Consider the following 21,183-nt stretch of genomic DNA (forward strand, 5'->3'; position numbering starts at 1 on the left):
ACACTCAAAGGCTGAACTCTGGAAAGAGCAGACAATGCAGAACAACACCCAGCAAGGAGAGCTAAATGCAAATTCCAGAATCTTGCAGATGGGATAATGAACATGCTGGGTTTTGACCTTTTTTAATTCCCCATTTTCCTGAAGACTCTCCTATTCCCCTCTAGCAAACTTATCAGCTGGTTTCACTCATTCAAGAGCAGTTTCCTCATAATGCTAAAGGGTTCTTTCTAGCCTTGTGTGTATCTGTGGCATGAAATAAAAAAAAGCAATAATCTGTGAGCTGAATTGGGCAGCTGCTTGGAGAGATTCAGGAATTCAGAGCACAGTCCAGAAGAGATAAGCTTTAGGGAACACACAAGCAATGAGCTGGATGTTTTAATGACCATTCTGCACTAAAATACTGGAGATCTAACAGCTTTCTTGGCCTTTACTTCTAAATGTTAACTACCAGCAGTTGGCTCAGCGTCATCCTCCCCTGGCCAGCACAGCCCTGGCTGTGCTAATTAACATTTCTTCATCAACAGCCTGTGAGAACTCTGACTGTGTATCACTCCCAGCAGTGCAGAGAGAGCAACTTGCACTTGTGAAAAATGAAAGTATTTTGGACAGGGTGATGCCACAAGTAGCAGCTTGCAGTTGTGAAAAATGAAAGTATTTTGGACAGGGTGATGCCACAAGTGGCAGCGTGCACTTGTGAAAAATGGAAATATTTTGGCCAGGGTGATGCCAGAGATCCCTGCACACTGAAGGGACCCAGGGGCAGCACGTACCTTGGCGGAGCAGCAGATCATCCCTCAAGAGGCAGATGTAATAAACACAGCCAGGCTGGGCATAGTGAGGCCGAGGGATCATAGGAACCTCCTGCAGGGAGAAAAATAAAAAGGGAATGCTCAGCTGCCCACCAGTGTCAGAATTTGTGGTGTTGATGATTCCCAGATTGTAAAAGTCTCTGTCTGTCAGCCCCGCTGCCAAAAAAGTCATAATTGGTCTGTGCTGGTTTCCAGGTTGTTTATTCTGTTTATCTCTCACATGTTCTGCTGCCCTGCCCAGCTCTGTCCTGCAGGGCAGCGTGTGGGGCTCTGCCCTCAGTGGGATGTGACAAACATTAAATACCAGAAACTCCCTGGGCTGGATTGACAAGAACGTGCCAATATCTGTCACCTACGTTGGACAGTGTGTCCCCAGCCTGAACCAACAGAAAAATGCCAACACCACAGTGAGACATGGAGGGCATGAAGAAGGAGAAAAAGGACAAGGCACACCCAATTTCCTCCATCTTGTCCCCTTTGGACCCCTCATCTAGAATCCTAAAATTTTACTTTTGCACCCGTGCCGCACTTAATTATTACTGATATCAAACACTCAGAGCTGGTAATTCATCCTGTGAGACTGAAAACTCTTTTCCATGGCCAGAGATCACAGCCAGTGTCTCTGGGGCTCTGTCCAGGGGGTTCCTGAGCCCTGCCAGGGTCCCAGACCTTTCCACACACCAGGATTGGCCCAAAATTGGGCTGCCAGCTGCAGTTGGTGTTGTGTTCATTCAAGGGATGGGATTCAGATTGCACTAAGAACGTGCAATCCTTTGGGCTCCTCACCTGCTGGAATGAAAACCCCTCTGAGCTCCTCAGAGAGGGAAATGAATGCAGGGGTTGAATTTCTTCAGAGAAATTAAGATATATTAACCCACACAGATATCAAGTAGAGGTGTAGGTTTAAGTTTTAAGTCAGTAGAAGTGTAAGTTATAATTTTAAATAAGTTTAAGTTTTAGGTTTTAAGTATGTAGAAATATGTTTTAAGTGGCTTAAGAAACTGTGCTAGCTAGCAAAAGCCCTAAGGCCTAGTTTAAAATTCAGTAACTTAGTCTTAGATATAACAGAAACATATTATTTAGATAATATTTGTTTGAGAGGTTGTGAGATTTGTAAGATAGGAAGTAGTTGGTTATAGATTTTTTGTTATAAGGTATTATATAACTTTCTGAGCCAATAGGCTGTTATAGAGTTTATTTTGCTTTTTTGATGTATCGCTTTTATTTCTTTTTATTGTAATGTAGATATTTTTGTCTAATAAGGTTTTATTACATGTATACACATATGTTTTTATTACAATATCTAAATTATTCAGTTATTTTATACAATTACATTATTAAATTACTGTGCTATCAAAAGTTTTATAATCTTGTTTAATATGATATTATATATAATCTATAATCTATAATATAATATATTTTCTCTTACTTACTTAAAGTATATTCTTACTTTTAACTATAGAAGCATAAGTTAATGTTTTTTTTTAGTTCAATGTTTGTTTATTTTGCTTTTACATCGATTTAGGCTTCTTCTAAGGCTACAAATCAAACCCTCCTGAGTCCGTGAGGATTTCTATCTTTCCAATTCCCACACCACCCTATAGAAATACATAAAGAAAAACAGAAAAAAACAGAGAAAAACTGACCCCTCGTGGAGCTGAACCTAAATCAATCTTCACCAATCCCAAAAGATACAAATTCTAAATACAAATATAAAAAAAGCCCTAAGGAGCTGCTGTAGTTTTGTGGGAGCAATAGGAAGTTTTGTTTTACCCTGTTCACAGCTCGAGGTTCACACTGCTCACACAGGTAGTGTTCAACATCCGAGTTCACACCCATGCAGTCACAGTGCTGCCACACCTGGAAAAACAGATAAAAACAGATAAAACAGATAAAACACATAAAACTCCCAGTCACAGAGCCCTGGCACAGCTTATAGCTGCAAACTGCATTTTCTCAACAAATATTAAAGAAAGCAAGAAACTTCACACAGGAAATTTAAGATTTTTATGTGAACTACTTCACACCACGTCAGCAGACAGACAAGATCTCCATGCAACAGTAAAAGTCCAAAATTTTAAAATTAATTTCTCTCTCCCGAGAGAGCTGAGGCAGTTTCAGCTCGCCTGCACAATGCAAGTTGCATTTTCTCTGTGAAAAGAGAATCTCTCCTCTTGTGGAGAGGAAGTTAAAGGCCTGAGGAGTTAATTAATGCTGCCATTAATTAACTGCTGGTGAAAAGCTCCACTTGCTGTGGAGGAGAAGAGAGAGGAGAAACCTTTGGGCTCCTCCTCACCTGCTGGAATGCAAGCCCCTCTGAGTTCTTCAGAGAGGGAAATGAATGCAGGGGTTGAATTTCTTCAGAGAAATTAAGATTTATTAAGCCACACAGATATCAACTAGAGGTGTAGGTTTAAGTTTTAAGTCAGTAGAAGTGTAAGTTATAGTTTTAGATAAGTTTAAGCTTTAGGTTTTAAGTAAGTAGAAATGTGTTTTAAGTGGCTTAAGAAACTGTGCTAGCTAGTAAAAGCCCTAAGGCCTAGTTTAAAGTTCAGTAACTTAGTCCTAGACACAACAGAAACAGAACCTTGCCACTAGAATAGACAGAATTATTCATGTAAAACAAATAAAATTGCTCATGTAAATAGAACTATTCACATAGATAAATTATGCAGATGGGAAATATGCAAGTAAGATTAAGCATCTTGCATTGCATTTGATCATATCTTGGAATATTTAGGGGTGGAGAAAATGTGATGAATGCCATCAGCCAATTTTCCCCCAGGTTTTTAGTTAACCAGCAGAGTGTCTACATGCAGAGCTTGATTCTTTCACTCACCAGCTGGGAGAAAATCTATTCAAGCAAACAAAACCTCCCCCAGGCACACGAATGGCTGCACGTCCTACCAGGTTACAGCTACAAACCTTCCAGTAAGTTTGTAGGAAACTTCCTGAGACATGTAGGAAATGTTGAGATAATGACCTGCTTTGTTTAAGAAATCCATGGCACTGTATTTATTATGTTTGCTTTATATCAGCTTGAATAGTGGCAGTTTTTTATCAGTTTTTCTTTGCCATCATCTTTTCCAAATGACTTGGATTTGCATGATAGTACAGAATACATAGATAGGAAACAGATAGTACATTTGTGTAAGTAGATAATAGATTTTTAGGTAAGAACTGATGCTACTTTTGTACATTAGAATCAAAACCAGATTGGTTTAGAAAGAATGTTTTAGAATCAAGAAGAAGAGGAAGAGAGGAGGAGAAGGAGGAGGAAGACGAGGAAGAGAAGGAGAGGAGGAAGAAGAAGAAAGTGAAGAAGGTGAAGAAGAGAAGGTGAAGAAGAAACAGAAGAAGAAACACAGAAGAAGAAGACAACAGAAGAAGACAACAGAAGAAGACAACAGAAGAAGACAACAGAAGAAGAAAGAAGAAGAAAGAAGAAGAAAGAAGAAGAAAGAAGAAGAAAGAAGAAGAAAGATGAAGAAAGAGGAAAGAAGAAGAAAGAAGAAAGAAGAAGGAAGAAGAAAGAAGGAAGAAGAAAGAAGGAAGAAGAAAGAAGAAGAAAGAAGAAGAAAGAAGAAGAAAGAAGAAGAAAGAAGAAGAAAGAAGAAGAAAGAAGAAGAAAGAAGAAGGTTGCGGTCCCTGCAGAAGAAAGAAGGAAGAAGAAAGAAGGAAGAAGGAAGGAAGAAAGAAGGAAGAAGGAAGAAGAAGGAAGAAGGAAGAAGGAAGAAGGAAGAAGGAAGAAGGAAGAAAGAAGAAAGAAGAAAGGTTGCGGTCCCTGCTGCTGCTCAGAACCTCACACTCCACACCAGGGAACAATTGCTGCTGCTGCAGTTCCTGCACAAAACCTGGGACAATATACAACAAAGCAGCCTTGCAACTGCTGCTCCAGCCTGGGACTCTGTGCCAGGAAGCTTCTGCGTGGACTTTAACACCTCTTTGCCTTCGAGATCGATATATTCACGCAATAAACAACCTCACAGCAACCCACAACCGCTGGTGTCTCTGGCAACCCGAGCCCCACTAACACCTGCACACCCACCATGCACTTTTCGCACTGGATCATCAGCCCCTCGTCCTTGTAGAGGCCGCAGATGCAGCGGATGACGTCCTCGTCCTTCTCGTGCCCGTTGTCCTTGTCACACACCGAGGTCTCGCTGCTGTCGGCCTCGCTCGCCGTCTCCCCCACGATCTCGTCGATCTGGGCCGAGGCCTCGTGCCGCGCGTTGTAGTAGGCCTTGCGCAGCCGGCACACGTCCCGCCCCGTCGGGGACTTCCTGCCGTAGTATTTCTGCAAAAATCACAAAAAAAAACCCAAAAAAGCTTTATTTCCAAGTGCCATCCTGTTTAGATCCTGCCTGTGCACACCTGGGCAGTAGTGGGCCTTGCACAGCCGGCACATGTCCTTCCACATCAGGGATTCCTGCCGTACTATTTCTGCAAAAATCACAAAAAAAACCCCAAAAAAACCTTTATTTCCAAGTGCCATCCTGTTTAGATCCTGCCTGTGCACACCTGGGCAGGAGTGGGCCTTGCGCAGCCGGCACACGTCCCACCCCGTCAGGGACTTCCTGCCGTAGTATTTCTGCAAAAATCACAAAAGAAAACCCAAAAAAGCTTTATTTCCAAGTGCCATCCTGTTTAGCTCCTGTCCATGCATGCCTGGGAGCCTGTAGCCCCAAACCTGGGGTGACATCTCCATCTCCCTCCTGACTCTGGCCAGCCGTGCGCAGCCGGCACGTCCTGCCCCATCAGGGATTCCTACCGTAGTATTTCTGCAAAAATCACAAAAATATCCAAAAAAGTGCTTTATTTCCTGCTTAGCTCTTGGGAGGGGTTCTCCCTACAGCTGCAGCCCCAAACCTGGGGTGACATCTCCATCTCCCTCCTGACTCTGGCCAGCCTTGCACAGCCGAGACACATCCCGCCCCAGGACTTCCTGCCGTAGTATTTCTGCAAAAATCACAAAAAATCCCCAAAAAAGCTTTATTTCCAAGTGCCATCCTGTTTAGCTCCTGTATGTGCATGCCTAAGAGGGTTTCTCTCTGCAGCTGCAGCCCCAAACCTGGGGTGACATCTCCATCTCCCTCCTGGCTCTGGCCAGCGGGTGCATGGACGTGACGTGCACAGGGGAGGAACTGAGAGCAGCCCTGGGAGGAGGACTTGGGGTGATGGGTGACCAAAAAGTCAATGTGCCCTGGCCATGTGTGTTCACAGCCCAGAAACCAGCCCTGTCCTGGGCTGCATCCAAAGGAGCATGGGCAGCAGATCAAGGAAAGGGATTCTTCCTCTCTCATCTGCTCTCCTGAGACTCCAGCTGAGGTGCTGTGTCCAGTTCCAGGACCCCCAGTGGAAGAAGGACATGGAAGTGCTGGAGCTGAGGGGACTGGAGCCCCTTCCCTATGGAGCCAGGCTGGGAATGGTCAGCCTGGAGATGAGAAGGTTGTGTGGAGACCTCAGAGCCCCTTGCAGGGTCTGAAGAAGCTCCAGGGAAGCTGTAGGAGGATCATTCATCAGGAACTGGAGTGACAGGACAAGGGGGAATGAGTTCAGACTGAAAAAGAGGAAATTTAGGGTGGCTATATGGGAGAAATTCCGCCCTGTGAGGGTGGAGGGGCCCTGGCACAGATGCCCAGAGGAGCTGTGGCTGCTCCTGGATCCCTAGAAGGGTCCCAGGCCAGGCTGCCCAGAGCTTGGAGCAGCCTGGGACAGGGGAAGGTGTCCCTGCCCATGGCAAGGGGTGGAATGGGATGAGCTTTAAGGTCCTTTGCAACCATTCCATGATTCTGTGATTCCATGACATCTCATACTGAAAAAACAGGGTATCCCTTCCAAAAGGAACAGAAATTTCTTTAGGTCAGCTCTTCATGAGTGTCCTTGACCTTCTCTCTGACCTAAGGCAGTCAAGGGCTCATGATTTGCTACTGAGCCCTCATCAGGAATGGATCAGCACGAGTTCTCTTCCTCCAGAATAAATTTCTTCTTTCATTCCTGTAAGAGCATTAAAGGAGGGCACATCCCTGCTGCCAGTGCACAGCCATCAGACCAGACAGAACCTCACCTCTGCATTCCTGAAGACCTTCAGCATGTCCCCATCAAAAGCTTCCACAGTTTTGTAGTAACCAGTCAGGATCTGCTTCTCAATCGTGGCAAGGTCCAAGGGGTCAGAGATCTTTTCATAATAGTCTGCATTTCTACAACAGGAATGTTGGCACAATGTCAGGCTCGCCACTCAGCAATTCCCACTGTGCAAATCCATCAGAGAAGCAGCTCTGGGAAGGCAGCACTTACTTTTTCTTTGGGGGCAGGTTCAGGAGAGGAGCTGCCAGCGCCTGCCTGGAGGAGTCTGCAAGAGGAACAGAGCTTAGTGCCATCACTGGAGTGAAACTTCCAAAGAAAAGCAATTAACAACATTCAATCTGGGTTAAAAAAAGGCTTTTCTGTTATCTGAGCCATGGGGAATTTCAATGCTTCTGCATTTCTGGATGTTGGTGGCGCAAGGACAACAGTTTCTGATTTTTTCTGGAATTTTGAAAAATCAATTTCAAAGGACAGCAACATCTGCAGATTCTGGTGGTAAAGCAGGGTGTTGTGTTGAGGCTGAAGCAAAGTGATTACTGGAAAGGGAAGACATTTTAAAAACCAGGAGTTACTTAACACCGTTATTTTTCTAGCATTTCCTATTCACAGAGTCCATTTCCTAAGGTTGAAAACACGCCCACAGCGATTTTTTTAAAGAGAATCACCTTCACCTTTGTAGGATATGATGCTGTCACATATCTCCTTGAAGATCTGAGCCAGGCGGGCGGCACGAGCCACCTCGAGGTTCTCCTCAGCCGCCGCCAAGCGCCGCGTCCGCACCGAGCGCGACGTCTGCAGCGCCGAGAACTGGGTCATGAACACGTCTGAGAGGGAGAGGGGCAGAGATTCACGTTACAACACTGGATTTCTGCACAAGTTCAAATGGGTTTTGTACGTGTGGGGTTAAATAACTTTGGTATAAAAATATGGGGTTTGTTTCTGTTAATTACACTTAGGCATAGTAGTGGAAGAGCTGATATGTGTAAGATACATATTATAACATTGACTTTTCTTAAATGTTCAAATGGATTTTATATGTGTGATGTTAAAGTAGCATCATTATATATATAGTTTTCAATATGTGATGTTAAAGTAACTTTCTTATAAGATATGTTTTTTATTTGTTAATTATGCTTAGACATAGTAGTGAAATAGCTGATAACTGTGCTATAGATACATATTACAACATTGGCTTTTTGCAAATGTTACAATGGATTTTATATGTGTGGTGTTAAATAACGTTGTTATATATAAAGTTTTCATATGTATGATGTTAAAATAACTTAAAAGGATATGGTTTTTATTTGTTAATTATGCCTAGACATAGTAGTGAAATAGCTGATAACTATTTGCTATAGATACATATTATAACATTGGCTTTTTGCACAAGTTCAAATGGATTTTGTGTGTGTGGTGCTAAATAACTTTGTTATAAAAATATGGGGTTTATTTCTGTTAATTACGCTTAGGCATAGTAGTGGAAGAGCTGATATGTGTAAGATACATATTATACATATTATAACATTGACTTTTCTCAAATGTTAAAATGGATTTTATATGTGTGATATTAAAGTAACTTCGTTATGTATATATAGTTTTTATATGTGTGATATTAAAGCAACTTTGTTATATATATAGTTTTTATATGTGTGATGTTAAAGTAACTTTATTATAAAGATATGTTTTTTATTTGTTAATTATGCTTAGACATAGTAGTGAAGTAGCTGATATAAGTATGTGCTATAGACATAATATGACTTTTTGGAAATGTTACAATGGATTTTATATATGTGGTGTTAAAGTAACCTTGTTATCTATATACATATAGTTTTTATTTCTGCTGTTAATTAAGCTTAACAAAATAGCTGAGAGAAGTATATGTTATAGATACATATTATAATATGGCTTTTTGCAAATGTTAAAATGGATTTTATATGTGTGGTGTTAAAGTAACTTTTTTACATAGCTTTTATTTCTATTGTTAATTAAGCTTAGTGAAATAGCTGATATAAGCATGTGTTATAGACTATTATAACATGGCTTTTTGCAAATGTTGAAATGGATTTTATACATGTGATGTCAAAGTAACTCTGTTATACAGATATGCTTTTTAAAGAGGAGCCAAAACCACAGCCAAAGGCAGACCCAAGGAGGGACCATGTAAAATAGCTCCTGGAAGATGTAAACTAGTTATGCATATGCATAACAGTCTATGAATATGCAAGATAATGAATGGAAAAGGTATTTAAGGGGTATCCCTGAATATAACAATGTGCTCTTGGCTGAGGGCCATAATAACCTCTGCTCTATGGTCCTTGTCTCTTATTGTCCTTTATTAAGCTTTTAAAATTTTCCCAGGAGAGTGAACGTGATTTTCACACTCCACACGAAGTATTCCTTCCTAAACCAGAAATATGTAAGAGATCCAACCACAGCATCTTCTCTGGTGCAGCAACTCCACCGTCGATTATTAAATGAAGATGTGTCCTGAGTTACAAGATGTGGTTGGGGGTGTGTATTTTATTTCCATCTGTTATCTTCTGTTAATTGTTAAAATTAACACTGTTTTACACTGTTAAAAGCAGGTGGGGCAGTTCTCTTCTGTTCACTGGGCAGTTTTATTTATGTCTTCCACAAACCAATCCTCCCTCCAGGAGATCTCTGCTGTTCATGGGCCATTAATTAATTATCTTCTGTTCATGGATCACTGAGTGTCCCTGCATGGCTGATGAAATTCCACCACCCCATGGGGAGATGCTCTGCCCACGGGGAGGAGCCAAGAATTCCTACCTGGATATAACCTGGGATTTTGGGACACCAGAACAGCTTTTCCCCCTGCATTCCCAGAGGAGCAGCTTTCCTCCCACTGCATTCCCAGAGGGGCCCAGGCCCATCTCCACCACCAGAAAAAAGGCTCATCTTCCTTTTTTCAGAGGAAAACTCCTCCCTTGTGCAGGATCCTGCTCCAGCAGAAGCACAGGATCCTCCAGGATCCTGCAGGAGGGCTGAGCCACCATGGAATGGCACTGCAGCCACCTCCCCGACCCACGGGGTGCCAGGGCAAATTCTCTGTTAGTAGGTTGTTTTTTTTGTTTCTACTATTACATTTGTATTTTTAGCTGTCCTAGTAAAGAACTGTTATTCCTATTCCCCTATCTTTGCCTTTTAATTTCAATTTTAATTCGGAGGGAGAGGGTTTACATTTTCCATTTCATTTTCATTTCCCGCCTTCCTCAGCAGACACCTGGCCTGTCAAACCAAGACAAATATGTACCAACATTGCAAGTCACTCATTCCAAGAATGGATTTACAGAGAGTTTTAACTCTTTGTGTCCCGGGCTGGCCTCATGTCCTGGCTTGTAAGAAAAGCATGTATTCTATTGCCATCTGTTGGAGGTTGGGCAGTTTTCTTATCTCTTCCAAGGACAATGCCTCCCTCCAAGGAGATATCTTCTGTTAATGGGCCATGGAATGACTCACTGCATGACTGATAAAGTTACATCATCCATTGTGAGATGCTCCACCCAGAGGGAGGAGCCAAGCATCCTACCTGCATAAAATCAGCATTTTTTGGGACACTGGGCAGCCCTTTGCTGGATTCCCAGAGGAGCAGCTTCTTCTCTGCTGGATCCCCAGAGGAAGACCAGGCCCAACTATTATCAGACCTTCAGGGAAAACTCCACCCTTCTTCAGCAACATTTCATTTGCCCCTCCAGGAGGAGCACCCACCATTTAACTGGACTATTCCCAACACCCTGACTCCTCAGGGTGTCAGGTTTCTGACTCTATCAGTAATTTTGTTTGTACTAATTACATTTTTATTATTATTTTTTAAATTTAATTTTTCTCCTAGTAAAGAACTATTATTCCCATTCCCATATCTTGCCTGAGAGCCTTTTTGAAAATTGTGGTAATTCACAGAGGGAGGGGATTTACCTTTTCCATTTCACAGGAGGCTTTTGCCTTCCTTCACAGACACCTGGCTTGTCAAACCAAGACAAATATGTACCAACATTGCAAGTTACTCATTCCAAGAATGGATTTGCAGAGAGTTTTAACTCTTTGTGTCCCGGGGTGGCCTCACCTGATTTGATGTTGCCGTCGTCGCGGCAGATCCCGTTCCAGCGCGTGTACAGCGAGGAGCTGTGCATGCTGTCACTGACGTGCTTCACCTCCTCCTGCTTCTGCCTGATCTTCTCCCAGTTCCGTACCAAGAACACGTGGTGCTTCAGCACAAAATTCCTGCAGAGATTAGGCAGCTATTCAAGAAGCTGTTTTAATGGGAAATTCATTCTTTAATGTGGGGGAAAAGCTGGATATTCAGAGGTGTATCCTGCGTCTTCTCTCCTCAGTGGAGAGCAATTCCAGCCTGGCTGGTAAAGGAGAACTAAAAGCTGCACCCTCAGAAATTTCACCATGATCCATCTTCTAGAAGAAGACATCAGTATTTGTACAGCACTCTATCTCCTGCAGAGATTAGGCAGCTATTCAAGAAGCTGTTTTTACTGGGAAATTCATTCTTTAATGTGGGGGAAAAGCTGGATATTCAGAGGTGTATCCTGTATCTTCTCTCCTCAGTGGAGAGCAATTCCAGCCTGGCTGGTAAAGGAGAACTAAAAGCTGCACCCTCAGAAATTTCACCATGATCCATCTTCTAGAAGAAGACACCAGTATTTGCACAGCACTCCATTTCTGAGGCAAATCCCCCTGAAATCAGCCCTTACCTTTCCCTGTTAGACATGGGCTTCATCTGCAGCTGAGGTGTCAGCCTGGTTGGGGCGTTCACGCTTTCACTGGGTTCCTCGGGGATGTGGCCCCTCTGGAAAAAGAGATTGTTCTGATAGACAGGAAAAACTGTGCCAAGAACTCAGCAAAGCAGCCCTGAGACAGAGCCTGCAGCATTACTCTACTGTACTTCTGTTTAAAGTTTCTGTTTCAAGTTTAAAATTTACAAAACGACCACTTTTTGGTCTGGTGGCACAGACTGATTTCCCACCCAAGCTCTGTCTTTCCTACTTACTCTCTTCTTTAGTTTGTGCTTTGACTTCCTCTTCTCTTTCGACCTCCCAGGTCTTCTGTGGGTGCTCACAGGCTGGTTGCTTTTGCTTGAGAGTCCATTCATGCGTTGACTTTTACCCCCAATTATTCCTCTGCATTTGTCAAAGCCACATTTGCAGAGTTGCTTTGAGGAAAAAAAAATAAATCAAATAAACCCCAAATGTTTAGATTCATTCTCAATATTAAAACATTTTCTGCCTAATACAACGTGACGGGTTTTGTTAATTTTTACACTTTACAGAACTGTTAGGCCTCAGTGAGATTTTTTTCAAGGTCTCACAGGGGTTTTTACCTGCTTTTCAACATTAAATGAGTGGAAGTTGTAGTCATAGGTGAGCTCAGTCCCAGCAGGCATGTCCTTCAGTGCATAGAGCCCGATCCGATACACACCGTTCACAGACCTGGAGGAAAATACAATCAAATACCCAAAAATTCAACATAAAACCATCTTTGTGCACAGAGTGGCAGTGTTAGAGACAGGCAGCAACACCTCTGCCGTGCCCTGGCTTATGCTTGTGCATTTCTTTTATTTATCTCTTACAATAAACTTTGGCAGTGGGAAGACATTGCCCCCTGTCCTGTCACTCCAGGACATAAATAAAATAAATAATTGGAAATAACCTCTCTCCATCTTCCCTGCAGCTCCTTCAGGTACCAGAAGGACACAATTAGGACACTTGGGGCTCTTCTTCTCCAGGCTGAACCACCCCAATTCTCTCAGCCTTTCCTCATAGCACAGCTGCTCTTTCCCTCTAATAAATTTGGTGCCTCCTCCAGACCCTCCAATAGCTCCATGTCCTTCCTGCAGAGTTCTCCTTTCAGATCTTTGTGGCAGATGAGGCAGATGATCCATTTCAAACATTAATCACCCCTCAATTCTGGACTGAGAAAAACTTGGTTAACCAAAACCCCCAGAATTCTGCCTCAGACTGGAGGCAGCTCTGCAAGGAGGGGCCTCACCTGAGCAGGGCAGAATCCCCTCTATCTCTTCAACTATTTTATTTTGAGTTGGATTTTCATGTTTAAAACGTTATTGTTGCTTAAATCTAGAATCACTTGAGAACCATGAGCTACTCTTATGTGCAGTGACTCCTGTTCCACCATTTGCCATTCCCCTGAAAATCACTCACTACAAATCCCTCAGCAGTACTTCCTCCTAAGTGCTGGTGTGCTGGAATCCCATTATTTCTTTTTTAACCCTGCTTTAAAAAAATATTTGAATTGTCAAAACAAAGGGTTTATACACAGATAGATGATTTTAGAGCATTACCCAGGCTTCAACCTTCACAGCAGATTAAGAGTGTGAAAAGCAGCAATACTGGGAGGGAAAGAGCCCAGCGTAACCAGAAATGCTGGGAGGGAAATATCCCAGTGCGACACCCAGCAGTGCTGGATCTGCCAGCAAACTTGGATCCTGCCTCCAAAGCATCCAGCACTCACCAACACCACACAGCTTCTCTTGAGCACCGTGTAAAGATTATTTCCAGCTCGATTCCCTCCCTGTTTTTAGATCTGAGTCCCTCAGCTGAACTGGCTCTCTCCCTCTCTGGGCACACGGGTTCTCCCAGGGAGCAGAACGCCCCTGCTCACCATTTCTGCATCTCGCAGTTGGGGTTGCAGCTGTGGTTGATGAAGCGAGCCTCGTTGCCCATGCGGTAGCTGTCGATGACCATGCCACTGTCCAGGTTCAGGCAGTAATGGTCGCTGTGGTTGTGGTACTGCTCAATCATCCGGTTCCTGGGGGCAACACAGGGTGCAGCTCGTCATTCTGCTTGTCCCCACACAAACCTCTCAGAGAGGGTTTGGAAGAAAAAGCATTGATAATCTTTTATATTTGATAGAACTGTGGTGACCAGGGAAAGCTGGACAGGGTAGAATGCACATCCAACCTGTGTGATTAATGCAATGTTCTCCATTTATTCCAGAGAAGATGGCAGTTTTTATACACTTCTATATAGTCTGATTGGCACGCTAACATTGTTTACCTTTGCCTTAAGGTGGTCAGGCTTTTCACGCTGCAGCTCTACCCTAATTCACACTCAGACAGCTCATTACTTTGTAATTACCTTAACATAATTTCTGACTGCGCCACAACTGAATTCTCACTGCATCAAAGGCTTCCAGGCCCCACCAAGGCCACTTATCAATGCCTAGTCCAAGTAGGTAGAGCTCAATTCTCACTCCAGACATAAATCATGCCCTCTCTCCCTCAGAAATTCTGCAACAACTGTGCACCTAGAGATGGAGGGAAACCCTTATTGTACCTATTTTTATAAGTCAAGGTCAATGACAGAGCTTGGGTTAGAATTCAGAAATTTGCTCTTCTGGAATGCCCCCTTTTGAGTCCTGTGGCAAACACATTTCTCTCTCCCTCTCAGGACTTTTCACAGAGGTGCACAGAGAGAAATGAAAGAGAAAACAATTTCTATTTCTGCTCCTTGTTTTTCCTATGTGTTTGGAGAATTGTTTACCTGGAGTGAGTGCTTGATTGGATTCTGGTGAGGATTGTTTGAGCCTGATGGCCAATCCAACCCACCTGGGGCTGGGCTCTCAGAGAGGGTCACAAATTGTGTTAGAGTCAGAGAAAGTAGCGTGTAGTTTTAGTGTCTTCCTTTTATATAGCATATTAATGTATTTTAGCATAGTTATAATAAAGAAATAATTCAGCCTTCTGAATTGAGTCAGACATCCTCATTTCTTCTCATTGGGTTTGCCTGCATTAACAATAGAGTCCTGCAGATTATTTGTAGAAATTTCATGTATGGAAGAGAAAATGCAAGTGTGCATTCCTTGGGGTGTCTGTAACAACCAGCTTCCTCCTGAGTGGGCAGCATCTGGAATCACATCCATGGATCACAAGAGCACAGGGACAGGGGTCAGGGTTTATCTCTGTGTGAGGAGAATGCAGCTGAGAGCAGCAAGTCCCTCCAATCTCAAATATCCCACGGAATTAACAAGACAATTTCTTTCCATGCTTCCACTTGTTCTTTTTCCTTCACATTTTTTTGCAGAAGCCCATGCTCCTTGCAGCCCCACTCTGGCCCTCAGTTCCACCTGGTGCAGCCCAAATCCTGCAGAGTTCTCCTCTCACATCCAGTCACTTGTGGCATTTGGCATTTATGGGGCAGATGAGGAAGATGATCCATTTCAAACATTATTCACCCCTCTTTTCTGGACTGAGAAAAATTGGTTAACCAAAACCCTTGGAATTCTTCCTGGGCAGGTTCTGGAATCACATCCATGGATCACAAGAGCACAGGGACAGGGGTCAGGGTTTATCTCTGTGTGAGGAGACTGCAGCTGCCTTCTGGTGGCATTTTGCATTTATAGGGCAGATGAGGAAGATGATCCATTTCAAACATTAATCACCCCTCAATACTGCACTGAGAAAAACTTGGTTAACCAAAACCCCCAGAATTCCAAACCTTCCTTTTCCCCCTCATTCTCCTGCTTTAGGATAACCCAACCACAACCGCAGACGCTAAAAATAATTCATGGGCCTTTGCATGCGAAAAAGCAACAAATCAATGTTGGCACCTGAATTCTTGCTCGCTAACAACTTCTCCCAGATACTCGATGATGAACTGTCCTGCTTTCAGGGGCTCTTTGGTGCGGATGCCCCATCCCTTCTCCTCGGCCCGGAACCTCTCCAGGCACTGCACCCACTCGTGCCTCTGGATGCGCTGGTTGCAGCACTGCTCCCCGCAGGGGCACGTGTTGGGGGAACACTCGGCGAAGATCATCCTAAAAAGGGACGACACACAACGTGAAGGCAGGGGAAGGGTGCTCTGGGATAAAGGCATAAATGTGAGGGTAATAAGAAAATAAGAATAAATGCGATAATAAATAAAAATACAAACATCAATATGTGAAATTGAGATATAAATATATACATCATCACATAAGTAATATATAATAATTTATAGCTATTAAATCAAGCTAGAAATATATACATAACCACAAACATAATATATAATTATTCATAAATATTAAAAACATAAATATATAAAATTTTATAAATATATAAAACTTTATAAATATATCAAACTTTAATATAATTACAAATATATACTTATATAAAAATATATAAAACATATTTATTTATATATATTAATATAAATATAACAATTATAAATATAAAAAATAGAAACATAAAATTATATACATTTTATATAATTATTTATATATGTGATTTCAATTTATTTATATAGTTTTATATTACTTATATAAAATACATAAATATAAATATATAAAATGCATATAGGTTATATATAATAATTCATATAGATCTATAAATCAACAATACATCTATATAAAATCAATTTATAAATCAAGAAAAAATCGGTATTATATATATTATGTATATATGAATCAATAATAAATCAATACATTAAAAAATAAATTAATAATAACAAAACAGAAGTAATTGAAGAACTAAAATACTTCTTGTTTTCAAGATGCAATTCACACAGTGATTCCCTGCCTAGCTCTCACTGCCATTCATAGGGCAAAAAGGAGATTTTAATGGGATCTGCCGTTCAAAGGGCAAAAAGGAGATTTTAATGGGATCTGCCGTTCAAAGGGCAAAAAGGAGATTTTAATGGGATCTGCCGTTCAAAGGGCAAAAAGGAGATTTTAATGGGATCTGCTGTTCAAAAGGTAAAAAGGAGATTTTATTGGGATTTCCTCCGGAGAAGGGGCAGGGCAGGGCTGGGACTCACCTGGCGCAGGTGCAGCTCCTGCAGGCTGTGCCCTGGGCAAGGGGCCGGGCCGGGCACTGCCCCTGTGCCTGCCCGTGGCCAAGTGGCCACTCTGAGCCCCCAGAGCACCGGGCACAGCTTGGGGGGACACGAGGACTGGGGGGGACACGAGGCCAAGGGGGGGACACGAGCCCAGGAGGGGGACATGAGCCCAGAGACCCTCCCAGTTGGGGACACAAGCCCAGTTGGGGACACAAGCCCAGTTGGGGACACAAGCTCAGGAGGGGACATGAGCTCAGGGTCCCTCCCCAGGGAGGGGACACAAGCCCAGGGAGGGGACACGAGCCCAGTTGGGGACACGAGCCCAAGGTCCCTCCCTAGTGGGGGACACAAGCCCGGGGGGGACACGAGCCCAGGGAGGGGACACAAGCCCAGGGTCCTTCCCCAGGGGGGGACACGAGCCTGGGGTGGGCACACAAGCCCAGGGAGGGACACGAACCCAAGGTCCCTCCCAATGGGGGGGACACGAGGCCAGGGACCCTCCCAGTTGGGGACAAGAGCCCAGTTGGGGACACGAGCCCAAGGTCCCTCCCTAGTGGGGGACACGAGCCCAGGGAGGGACACGAGCCCAGGGAGGGACACGAGCCCAGGGAGGGGACACGAGTGCAGGGGAGACAGAAGCCCAGGGTCCTTCCCCAGGGGGGACAAGAGCCCAAGGGGGGACACGAGCCCAGTTGGGGACACGAGCCCCGTTGGGGACACGAGCCCCGTTGGGGACACGAGCCCCGTTGGGGACACAAGCCCAGGGTCCCTCCCCAGGGGCAGCAGCTGGAGCTGCTCCTGTGGCTGCTCCACCATGCCAGGGCTGGAAGGATCCACAGCCTGGAGCTGGGAGGGAACTGGTCAAACTGGGAGCAGCTGGGAGTGGCTGTGAAGGGGCCTCAGTGACAATCTGGGGGACCCCAGAGCTGCTCCAGGAGGGTCCAAGTGGGAATTTCCCTCGCTGGGATGATGGCTTTGTTGCTGGGGTGCACCCAGCAGAACTCTTGCTAGGAGATGATGAGGAAGAATCCATTTCTAACCTGTTCAGACAATCCTCCACACAGCCCTTCCCACTGTCATCCTCTGGTTTCTTACAGTTGCACGTGGTGGCCTCGTAGCCAGAGAGAGGTTTGACATCCACGTAGACATCTGGAGGGAAAAAAAAAAAAGAAAAAAGAAAAGAAAAACAAACCCAAATAGGGAAAAGAATTCTTTTCAGGTGAAAAACCAGAACTGTTTATCTACAGTATTATCATTCCAATCAGTAAAGTAAAAAAAAAAGCCAGGTGGAAGTGTCTTTGGTAGGACAAAGAGCAGGACAGAAAGGAGGGTGTCACACGAAAATTCCACAGTTATCACAGTTTAGTAATAAGATTTTACTTACTGGAACGGATTTTTTTATAAAGTGGGACATCTGGCTTTTTATACAACTAAAAGGAAGAGAAAGAATATTTTAATACATTGCATAAGTGCATCTGTTATTCAAAAGGAGCAGGGAAATTATGTTCTGTACATAGGCAACTGTTCTGTAATCATTACTAGAAATCTGTGTTCTCTTTGGGCTCAGACTGCATTAACAAATAGGTCACAAGAACAACCTGAAGCAGCAGAATTTGGGCTTGGTGAGACAGTGGAGCAGTTTGTTCATTCTGTCTGTCCAGAGCAATGTGACAAAGAGCTGTCCTGAGGACAGGCTCCCCTGAGCAGGGCTTAGAAGAAGAGGAATTATTTATATCTACTTTGGAGAAACCATCTTTGGTGGAATCACCATGTGCCAATGCTTAAAAAAGTGAAAACAAAAAAAAAATCAAGGTGCTGATTTATCAAAGTGACTCGATGATCTGAAGGGTTTTTCCCAATCTAAAGGATTTTGGGATTCTGTAAGAACTTTGAGTACAGGTGGGAGCCATGAGAAATGCAGATTCATCTTCTCTGCAGAGATAATGGGAAGGGAAAGGAGAGCTTACTTTACAATTCATTATTTCATCTATATTCCAGCCTGTCAAACAAGCTTTAAGGAATAATTTCCAATTATTCTCTATTTCACACACATTTCCTGCTCTAAGAACCTTCCTTCGGTGACCCTCGTGGCCCACAGGAACAACCCAGACATCTCCACACCCCTGTGCAGAGAAACTCCTCTGCAAGGGCCTCCAATATTCCAGGGAGAGCTGGGGAATGTCAAGGAAACAGATTCCATCTATTTATTACTCATAAAATACTGAACAGATGAGACAGGCATTGTCAGTCCACGGCAAGAAAAGTGTCCTCAGCTGAAATGTTCCCAGTGCTCCTGACTTGAGGATCAGATTCCAGGGGTGTTGGAGTGCAGCTGGAGCCACAGCACCTGGCAATGTGTCCTGCTCATTTACCTGCTCAAGTTACACCTCTGAGAGCACTTTCCCACCACAGAGCTGAGGGCAGATTCTCCCTTAAATCCTGTGGTAAATCACTTGGTGAAAACATCTCAGGGAAAAAAAAAAAAAAAAATCCTATTTTTAAGCTTGCACATATTTAAAGCTCTTTAAAAAAGAACGAGACTGTTAAACAGTTTCTCCTCTTTCCTCGGTATGAAAATTTCAGCTCGCAAGTGAAAAATAAATTCCACTCTGCTGGGATTGATCCAAGAAAAACAAGGCCTGAAATTTCTCAGTGCTGCTGGCAGTACATCCCAATTCTCCTGAGGCGTGTCTGAAACCAGCACTGCCAAAATAAAAGTCTGCAGCCAAATTAATGACTTTTTTTCAGAGCAGAAACTCACAGGGTTGCTATTTTGCAGGAGATGGAATAATGGGAATTTTCAAGGTGAAGTACATATGCAAATCCCTTCTCCCCTCGCGCAGCTGGGATGTGTGAACAGGCTCCGGGTGTTGCTGTTTCCTTCCCATCCCAACCTTGGCAACCCCCGAGCGCTGCTGTTTCCTTCTGATCCCAAAATCTTGGCAACCCCAGTGACTTCTTATCTCCTACCTGGTTGTGTTTCCACTGCCAGAGGATGTCGTAAGGCAGCTGGAAGTCGATTCTCTTTTGTCTGAGGTACTTCCCTGGAACCACAAAAACATTTGTAAGGGGCACACACTCACAGCCACATGTCCTGAGAGAAGGGAGCTGCCCCCAGGCACCGGCCAGGCTCTGGCAGGGCCTCTCAGGGCACAGAGGAGAGGGGCAGAAGCCTCTGAGAAGATCCTGGATGTCCCAGGGAACCCCCCCCGGACACAGATCCAGGTCCTGTTCTCCTGTCCTGCTCAGGAGGGGACTCCAGGGACAGCAAGGGATGGGGAGATGGGTCAGACCCACCACGGCCAGCCCAGGACAGAACTGACCACAACACCTGACAGCACTACCACACCTGGAACAACTGACCACAACAGCTGACAGCACTGACCACACCTGGAACAACTGACCACAACAGCTGACAGCACTGACCACACCTGAAACAACTGACCACAACACCTGACAGCACTGACCACACCTGGAACAACTGACCACACCTGGAACAACTGACCACACCTGAATCAACTGACCAAACCTGAAACAACTGACCACAACAGCTGACAGCACTGACCACAACAGCTGACAGCACTGACCACACCTGAAACAACTGACCACAACACCTAACAGCACTGACCACACCTGGAACAACTGACCACAACAGCTGACAGCACTGACCACACCTGGAACAACTGACCAAACCTGAAACAACTGACCACAACACCTGAAACAACTGACCACAACACCTGAAACAACTGACCACACCTGAATCAACTGACCAAACCTGAAACAACTGACCACAAGAGCTGACAGCACTGACCACACCTGAAACAACTGACCACACCTGAAACAAACAACTGACCACAGCACCTGACAGAACAAACCACACCTGAAACAACTGACAGCACTGACCACACCCGGAACAACTGACCACAGCACCTGAAACAACTGACCACAACACCTGGAACAACTGACCACAACAGCTGACAGCACTGACCACACCTGAAACAACTGACCACAACAGCTGACAGCACTGACCACACCTGAAACAACTGACCACAACACCTGAAACAACTGACCACAGCACCTGAAACAACTGACCACAGCACCTGACAGGACTGACCACAGCTCTGTCCTCAAAGCTGACCCATTCTCCTGAGTTTTCCTGTGCACAACTCAACACTTCAACACCCAGGACAAGACCTGCACCACCCATGCAGGCTGGTAAATCATAATATTGTACTCAAAGAAATCAAATCAGTTCTGAAAATAGTCTCCCAGCCTGTTCCCGTGACCTTTACCAGAAGAGATTTAAGAATGAATTCAGACTTGGCAAATACATTCCTGGATTTTTTGGAAAGGCTTCAAGGGGATCTGTATTTTCAGCAATAACTAGAACTCGTTTTAGACAGGAGTTCCTGCTTTCACTGCAGATTTTGGCTCTGTTCTTTCATTCCCTGACACCCCTAAAGGACACAGACCCATTACATCATTCA

The 21,183-nt window shown here is 44.1% G+C and overlaps 1 protein-coding gene across 5 annotated transcripts in view; it reads right to left on the reverse strand.

The window, feature by feature from the left end:
* The window catches only part of ASH1L (ASH1 like histone lysine methyltransferase), a 77,774-nt gene that overhangs the window by 11,713 nt on the left and 44,878 nt on the right, over window positions 1-21,183 (reverse strand). Inside the window, exons 8-22 of one of the 5 annotated variants that reach the window (XM_085560587.1) lie at window positions 19,667-19,740; window positions 18,081-18,126; window positions 17,737-17,845; window positions 15,492-15,698; window positions 13,545-13,691; window positions 12,247-12,355; window positions 11,917-12,078; window positions 11,621-11,715; window positions 10,981-11,138; window positions 7,568-7,720; window positions 7,107-7,161; window positions 6,877-7,009; window positions 4,858-5,106; window positions 2,583-2,669; window positions 771-861 (exon numbers count right to left, since the gene is read on the reverse strand). In XM_085560587.1, coding sequence (XP_085416713.1) covers window positions 771-861; window positions 2,583-2,669; window positions 4,858-5,106; window positions 6,877-7,009; window positions 7,107-7,161; window positions 7,568-7,720; window positions 10,981-11,138; window positions 11,621-11,715; window positions 11,917-12,078; window positions 12,247-12,355; window positions 13,545-13,691; window positions 15,492-15,698; window positions 17,737-17,845; window positions 18,081-18,126; window positions 19,667-19,740 — 1,875 coding nt within the window. Of the gene's footprint in view, window positions 1-770; window positions 862-2,582; window positions 2,670-4,857; window positions 5,107-5,471; window positions 5,769-6,876; window positions 7,010-7,106; window positions 7,162-7,561; window positions 7,721-10,980; window positions 11,139-11,620; window positions 11,716-11,916; window positions 12,079-12,246; window positions 12,356-13,544; window positions 13,692-15,491; window positions 15,699-17,736; window positions 17,846-18,080; window positions 18,127-19,666; window positions 19,741-21,183 lie in introns of those variants that run through there. The other 4 variants (XM_085560586.1, XR_014950058.1, XR_014950057.1 and 1 more) reach the window with 4 other exon arrangements.

The sequence above is a fragment of the Lonchura striata genome, chromosome 25, assembly GCF_050655825.1.
Source record: "Lonchura striata isolate lonStrDom1 chromosome 25, ASM5065582v1, whole genome shotgun sequence".
NCBI classification, from domain to species: Eukaryota; Metazoa; Chordata; class Aves; order Passeriformes; family Estrildidae; genus Lonchura; species Lonchura striata.